Here is an 8,983-nt window from a genome sequence, read left to right as displayed (position 1 = left end):
AATATTCGTTCCATAAAAATCAACTTGCAATTTTCCACAAAAAACTTTCTTCCCAAAAAAAATCCTCCCAAATATCTATCATTAAAAAGTGGCCTGGAAGCCTTGTATTTATACTACCCATGACCGCTTCCAAAAAAATTCAATACGCTATTTTTATGGACTGATAACATCATTACAGCGACGCAGGTGTTACTAACTTCTAGACATAATCAAATTGCCGTTCCTATTAGTGTGGTATAGAGTATATTTAGACTACATGTGAGCTGCATTGAAATTAACAATAATTGTTTATATTTAGCGTTAATTTAAGCATTAGGACAATTCCTTTGGCACAACAGCCCCTGCTGCTGCAATAAACATTGCTAAAAGTTCTGTTTTGGCCACAAAAATATTAAAAACATTTTCTGAAAAGTAAAGAATTTTTCAATTGTCAATATTGGTCCAACCCAGGAAACACAAAGAGTTAATGTAAAATTGAGAATAATTTTAAATGAAGATCTATTTTACATTGGTCAACTGAAATTGAACAAAAATGGCTAAATCAAACCATTATTTTATAAAAAATCAAAATATAATATTAAACAAAAATATTAAAACTTTTTAAGCGATAGATTTTGTGTTAGTTGTGTTATATATTTTTCAACTAATACATTCTCACGACATAGATTTTTGACAGCAGACTTTGGTTTTGTCATACTTAGTTTCAGTTCTATGTATACATTTTCTATGGTAGTGTCATTTCTCTCTCTCAAAAATTTTTTTGAAGTTTACTGGTATTTTTGAAATTTCTATTCTGTAAACAAATAGAAAAATAGTTGCCACATATGTAAAAGGGGAAACTATTTTTTCACCTGAAACGCAAACGGCCCTAACTAACCAAAAATTCAAAATCGATTTTATTGTTGATTCTAATGTATTGCATCAAAACAAATGTCCACACCAAAAATTGGACTTCTCCAACCATAATTATCGATTTTATTGACAAAAAATAAAAGGACCTATCTACAAAAACATTTAAATATTAAGGGTAAAAAGTCCAATTTATCCACTTTTATATACGCCACTGTCAACTATTATAACAAATGATAGGTTTCATTATTAAACAATTTGTTTATTTCTATATAATAAATCGCTTTGATAGAAACAAAATCTTCAGTTCAAATAGTAAATGTAAAATTTTAAAAATGTTAGATAGGGCCGTTTGCGTTTTAGGTGACGATATGTTAATGATTTCCAAAATACTTTAGGCACAGTGATAACTGGTCCGTTTTAAAAAAGGAGATATGTACATTAGGGTAATGACTTTTTTGCGCAAAATACTATAGGACAGTATTGGTCCTGATAATATCGGGCTATTTTTTAAGTAAATTCTGTCAAAAAACTTCCCGCACCGATAGCAATTTCTAAAATGCTATCATTCGTTATTTTTCAAAAATTATTTTAATAATTTTCATATAAAAGTATATTATTTTTATAACATGCAATATTATCGCAATTTGTTAAAATTTCCATAACAAGGATTTAAAAAACAATATTCTCTTTAAGATAATGTAATAGAAATGCACAAATGTTGGCAAAAACATTTATTTTTCTCATATAGAAAAAGTAAAATTTATAAAAAACTTCATCGCCTTTAGTGTGGGAACTTTTTTCGTGATCGCGAAAAAATAATATCATATTCCTTAACATCTGTTCACGCCCTACAAAGTCTTGCTATGGTATTTTTGATATTTGCAAAAATTGCAAAAAGTCATAATGTACATATCGCTCATTTACTATGTACAAGACCTGCATAATCAAAAAAAGACGTTTCGAGAAAAATGGCTTTAAATGTTATAGACATTTTACTATTCCTGAACCCAAATGATATTATAGCAAAAACAGTATTGCCGTATAAGGGCTATTATATCATATTTTATTACTGAAAACGATATTATTACAATAATGTCTGTTCTGTAAATCGAATCGGTTTCAAAACCGAGGAACTTTTAAAACCAAATTTGATGTTCTGCAAATCAAATTTTTATTTGAACGTAAAATTCAGAAAAATAAACATATTTTAAATGAAAAAAATATATTAAAAAAAATATATTAAATGCCCATAGCATTTATATTAAGTCGCAATTGTATTAAAAAACGCAGAAAATAATTATTTACTTTATTAGAATAAAATTACATTCGATTTACTTTCGGCTAGATTTGTTTACTTGGTTTTAAAGCGAGAAAAATTATGCGAATTCGTTTTTAAACGAGAAATTTACTCGGATTCAGTTTACAGAACAGACAGGAATATAATTTTTTATTCAGTCGTTGTTTATCACTCGTTAAGAAAACAAGTGTTTATTTTACAACAGCTTCCTACATCTTAAAAAAAAAAAAAACGATATACAGTTATTTCAAATCTCTTTTGTTCTCTACTTCGCTTTAATTTTGTGATACTTGTGAACAAATAAAAAAAAAAAAAAGAAATAATCCAGAATAACCCAACAAATAATCCAAAATGAATGATCCTCCTGATGTTGCAAAAAAGAAAAATTATAACGCTGTAGGATTACAGTATAATTTTAGCAATAAACTTGCTATTAATTCTACTGGTCCTATCTACCTCATAATAAATCGTATAGAAAGTGAAAATAATTTTTCTAATGTCTCGCCATTCCTCATTAAAAGAGCCATCGACTCAACATGTGGGGGAGAAGTATCAGAATGCAAAAAACTACGCAATGGCACATTATTGATAAAAACAAAAAATTCCCTCCAGGCTAATAAACTTATCAAACTTACAGCCATGAATACTAACATAAAGATTCAAGTTTCTGAACACAAATCCTTGAACTACTCAAAAGGAGTCATTTACTCTCCCGACTTATTTGGTGTTCCCGAAGAAGAAATCCAACTACATATGGCAAGTCAAAAAGTAACAGAAGTAAAAAAGATCTTACGTAAAGAAAATGAAACTTTAAAAGAAACTGGACTGTTGATTCTTACATTTGCTGCTATTGAACTTCCAGAGTATATCTATATGGGTTATCAAAAAATATATTTGCGTCCTTACATACCACCTCCAATTAGATGCAATAACTGCCTTCACTATGGTCATCTACAAAAAACATGTGAAAACAATAAGATATGCTACAATTGCGGCAACCCTAGTCATATCAATGCCGACTCAAATGAAGTCTGTACCAATAGTTGTTGTTGTATTAATTGTAAGGAAAACAACATTGATGATTGGAAACATTCAGCTAAAGATAAAAATTGTCCAATTTTCTTGAAAAATAAAGAAATTCAAGCAATTAGAGTTCTCCAAAAAACTTCCATGAGAAATGCTGAAAAAATCTACAATAGCAGACATATAAAACACAATTCTACATACTCAACCGTTGCCAACTCTAATACTCCTAAAATCGCTCGTGCTAAACTAATAACCTATGATGATTGCCTTCTAACAACTTCACAAAATTTATCAACTAATACTCCAGCATCAGGACCTTCTATCTCCAATGTCATCCACAATAATAAAGATCAACTTGTCAATCTTACAACATCGTCTCAACAAAAATCTATAATAATCGACCATATCAAGCAAGCTTCTCCGTCTTCCTCCAACACCCAAAGGACCAGTGTGACCACAAAAATTCTTCCACGGAACATTTCTACCAGATTGAAAAATCAACTGAAATCCAAGTACAAAAATAATAATAATACTAAAATTAACCCTAACTTAAAGCGCAATACTGCCAACATCAATGATAAAGATAGTGAGATGGCGGGAGAGTAGAACTCTCTCCCTCGCATTATCCTGCCTCCAGTTCTGTGGCGTTGTGGGGTACACAATAGTGCTTAAATCACTGTAGTGGACTCTGCAGCGCTGCTAGTTGGAGGCATATATCCTAGTTTTTTTTTAGAACACTAACACCTACTCACATATACATATATTCTTTCTATATTTTTGTTATTCTATTTATTATAATCTACATTTATTTATAATGGCAGTCAATATAATTCAATGGAATATTAATGGATATACTAACAACTACAATCAACTTCAATTAATTATAAAAAAATATAGTCCGAAAATAATTTCTCTCCAAGAGACACATTTCCATTCCATCTCTTATTTACCAATTCCTTTAAATTACAAATGCATTTTTGTTAACTCAGCGACCCACTCCTATGGTGGCGTTGCTCTTCTTATTCATAATTCTATTCAATATACCCCCATCTCCCTCCCTAATGATATCGACTCCATTGGAGCAATTATTCAAGCTGAAAAGAAATTCACCATAATAAATTCATATATTCCTCCTTCAAAAATTTTTAATTTATCAACAATAAGAAACATGTATTATCAATTTGATAACAACATCCTCATCACTGGCGACTTTAACAGTTGGCATTCATTATGGGGATCTACTACAAATAATTCTAGAGGAGAGATTATAGCAGACTACATTACCGAATCCAATATGGTTGTCTTTAACGACGGCTCTCCTACGCATTTCAGCACACGACAATCATTTACAAACATTGATTTAACTTTCGGCTCACCTTATCTAAAAATTCACTCCGAATGGAAAACTATTGATGACCTACATGGGAGTGATCACTTCCCTATATTAATTAAATTATTTATCCCTCCACAACCAACCTTCTATAGACCAAGACCTAAATTTATTATCGACAAAGCAGACTGGATCAAATTTGATGAGTTGACATTAAAATTTGATAAAGAACGTCCTCTTAGCAATGACATCAACAAAGAAGCGTCCCACTTACAAAAGATTATAATTCAGAGTGCCAACCTTTCTATTCCACAATTTAACCCAACCTTTAAGAAAAACGTTCCATGGTGGAATAACCACTTAAATGAACTCAAAAAAGAGAAAAACAAATTTTGGCAAATTTTGAAAAAAACAATCAATAGTACTAACATCCTTAATTATAAAAAAGCTGCCGCTAAATTTAAAAGAGAATTAAAGTTATCTAAAAGCAAATCAATCTCTGATTTCACTTCTGATATTAATCCCCAATCTCCACCCAAAAAAATTTGGCAAAACATCAAAACTTTTTGTGGTCTAAATCTACCTCAATCCATCCACACAATTGAATCTCCATCAGACCCTAATTTATTTCTATCCAACAGTCAATTAATTGCTGATGAGTTTGGCAAATTCTGGTCTTCACAATCACATGACAATAATTTTTCAGATACTTTCAAATACAACAAACGTACCATTTTTAATACAGATCCCGCCTCCGTCTCCGATGACATGGCAAAAACTATAGATGATAATATAACTGTATTGGAACTAGAATTCGCCCTCAACAAAACGAAGGGTAAAACACCTGGAATTGACAGAATATCATATCCTATGATAAAAAATCTGAACTATAACACTAAACATAGACTTACTCGCCTTTACAATTTAATTCTTTCCCACTTTATTCCTCATTTCTATAAAATTAGCACTATCTGTCCTATACTTAAACCTAACTCCATAAAAACTCATATACAATCTTACAGGCCTATCTCATTAAATATTTGTATTTCCAAGCTCTTAGACAAAATAATAGCAAACAGGCTGTGGTGGTTTGTCACATCTAAAAACCTCATTTGCTCTCACCAACTAGGATTTAGAAAAGGCAAATCTGTAACAGACGCACACCTTTACATCGATCATTTAATAACTAAATCTCTATCACATAAAAGACATTCCTCAATCATATCGTTAGACTTTTCAAAGGCTTTCGATAAAATCGGAATACACACCATTATTCACCAGCTAACGGAATGGGGTATTGGTCCTAATATTTTAAGATATATCAGAAACTTCCTAACTAATAGACATATTAGAATAAAAGTCAATAACAGCTATTCTAAAACATATCCTTTATTTAACGGGATACCTCAGGGCTCTCCCCTCTCAGTTATTCTATTTTTAATTTCTTACGATAAATTAAGCAAATACTTTCTTTCTCTTAATGAATATAAATTCTGTGCATACGCCGACGATTTCTATATAATAAAAAATCTTTCATCTAAGAAACATCAGACCATAAACATTAACCCATTGATTGATTTCATTAACGAGTGGTCAAATTATTCGGGAGCTGAATTATCTTTGGCAAAATCTAAACACCTACACATTTGTAAAAAAAGAACTTGTCATACCACAGTCTCTACTGGATCTTTCAATATAGAAAACATAGATTCCCTGAAAATATTAGGAATAATATTTAACAGGAAGTACAATTGGAAAGATCATATAAAACACATTGCAAGTGATTTAACAAATAGATTAAATATAATAAAATGTATATCCAACAAAAAATTTAACTGCAATATATATTCTATTATATCGGCGGTAAAAGCTTTACTTTTATCGAAAATTCACTATGGCATTTATTTATATGGATGGTCTCCCAAATCATCTTTCCGAAAAATCATAACAATAGTTAATTCGGCTATAAGAATTTCTCTTGGTGCGTTTAGAACCACACCGATTCAAAATATGCTGTTCGAAGCTAATATAGAGCCGCTTGAAATTACTAGAAATTTTAACACTTTCAAACTCTTGCGCAATATCATTGAAAACATTGACTCCCCTATCTACGAAATATACCTTAATATTTCCATAGAATCTATCTCAAACAGAACTCATTCTATACTGGAAAAAATATTTCAATACGCCAGTGATAATAATCTTCCGACCAAGCCTAATGTAAATTCTGTTACTCCTACCAAACCTCCATGGCTTTTTCCAGTTAATTCTCTTAACTCGTCTTTAAGCAAACACCCAAAAGCTAATACTCCACCAGATATATATCGAAGACTCTTTAAAGAAACCGCAAGTTCTTACGGAAATTACACATTCTTATATACTGACGGTTCTAAAGATTCTTGCAATATTTCTTACAGCATAACAACTGAAAACTCCGTTATAAAAACTTCTATTCTTCCTCAATACACAACTATCTTTTCCGCCGAAATTATAGCCATATATGAAGCTCTTAAGCTCTCCATTAATTCGACTAATAAGACTTTGATATGCACTGACTCATTATCTTCTATCAACGCTATAAGTAATCCTCACAGTAAAAATTACTATGCCAACTTTATAAGGAACCTTTTAATAAAACATTTTCCCAGAATAGTTATTGTTTGGGTACCCGGACATTGTTTAATTACCGGTAATGAATTTGCTGACTTATCGGCAAAACTGAGTCTCAAAGCACCTGTTTATTTAACTGAAAATCTCAATACATCTGATATAGTTAAATACATTAAAAAATCTCTAGTACTTGAAACCGATCAATGGTGGTCTAAGACATCACTTTGGTATAAAGAGATTAATCATGAAAGAATTAATATCAGAAAATACCTTAACATAAACATTAAGGAAAACATTAATACCAAAGACTGTCAGAAATTTATAAGACTTAGGCTAGGGCATACATTAATAACTAAAAAATATTTAATAAATCCTCATATTTCTAATCAATGTCCTTATTGCAGAACTGGAACAATATCCATCAAACATATCCTAATCCATTGTACTACATTTAATTCAACCCGTAACTATATGTTCAACATGTATCCTGTTCGATTTCTTTCCAACCCTTCCATTAACAACATCAAAACTATTATTAATTTCTTAAAATCAACTAATATTTATAAAGACATATAAAAACACAAACATACTATTTTCCATATATCCAATACTCACTATTAATCTACTAATTTTGTATATACTTATAAGTAAGACATTATATTAGAAATCTATTATATATATCTATTATCTATTATATAATCTATATGAAATCTATATGTAATTATTTACTATTTGTATTTACATTTCCTCTAGCTGAAGGCCTTAGTTGCCATTGCTTAGTAATAATAAGTTATCCTAATTTCTTATCTTAAGATAACTTATAAATAAATAAATAAATAAATAAATAAATAATTTTTTATTATTTTGTTTCCAAGAAAAAACGTTTAAAAAATCTTCGAAAATAAAAATAATTTATGAAAGGTATGAAATGTATGAAAAAGTTGTCAAAGAATTCATGACTGCGTTTTTTTTTTTACTTGAAAAAACTGTATGTATTCTTTCTCCAAATGGAAGACTTATCGCAAATATTATGGATACGGACAGCAAATTCTGATTTATTCTGCTTATATACCTACATATACCTATGTTGGAAGATAAATTTTAAATGCAAGAAGATGAAAACTCCAACTTATTAAAAAACTTATAAATTTTTAGATACATATAACGTTTTTAGTTAGTTAGGTTAGGTTATTGAGGCAGTCGGCCATTTGACCGACTCACTTGGGTCCTAATGGTCCCGTTGTTATACCCTATAGAGGATCCTGCAAAAGAAAACCAACCTATGGGACATGTCCATGATTAACATGGTATTAAACCAGCCAGAGGCACGAATAAACGATTCTATCTTATATATGTCTATTAGATAGAGCCGCAAGTTCATGCAATATTGGACTGCCTAGAAAGTCAGTCCTGATATTTGCTAGGGCGGAGGCAGAGAAAGTGTGCTACAGTTTCTTCTTAGTTAGTTAGTTCTTTCTGTAAATTCTTTTTGCAACTTGAAGAACAGGCAATGCTATCGTGAGGCGCATTAGTCTCCATTAATTTTACAAATGGGCTTAACAGGCAGCTTATCAAATTTTTGATTAAATAGATTTTTATTTGTACACTAAACAGGTATCGGCATCACTACAACAATACAAAAACATGTATTTTGTTTTTGTACTAGTATGTATCAAAGTCAAAATCAACTGACTTAAATATAAATAAAACAATGTTTGATGTTTGTTTTTAAAAATAAAATCAATATTTTGTTTCGTGAAATTTTATGCACTCATGATTTGATAGAATTTTAAGCTACAACGATTTATTTATTTAAGGGCCAATCTTTAGGTGAAAGATTAGCGATTAAATTAAAATTAATCCTCGAA

At 30.3% G+C, this 8,983-nt stretch overlaps 1 protein-coding gene across 1 annotated transcript; it reads left to right on the top strand.

Annotated features, from left to right (window-relative positions):
- The first annotated feature begins 2,500 nt into the window (after positions 1–2,500).
- On the top strand, positions 2,501–3,781 carry LOC119612027. The gene has a single exon (XM_037967739.1). It carries the CDS (start codon positions 2,501–2,503, stop codon positions 3,779–3,781), a length of 1,281 nt encoding a protein of 426 aa, XP_037823667.1.
- The last annotated feature ends 5,202 nt before the right edge of the window (positions 3,782–8,983 follow it).

This window comes from Lucilia sericata, unplaced genomic scaffold, assembly GCF_015586225.1.
Source record: "Lucilia sericata isolate MDLA Ls3-8-SP2 unplaced genomic scaffold, ASM1558622v1 Contig001583F_arrow, whole genome shotgun sequence".
In the NCBI taxonomy this organism is placed as follows: Eukaryota; Metazoa; Arthropoda; class Insecta; order Diptera; family Calliphoridae; genus Lucilia; species Lucilia sericata.
The sequence above is the reverse complement of the archived record's forward strand: the minus strand, read 5'-3'. Positions and strand labels throughout refer to the sequence as shown.

Coding starts and splice junctions, on each gene's coding strand:
- LOC119612027 (XM_037967739.1), top strand. CDS start 2,501: ATGAATGATCCTCCTGATGTTGCAAAAAAGAAAAATTATAACGCTGTA.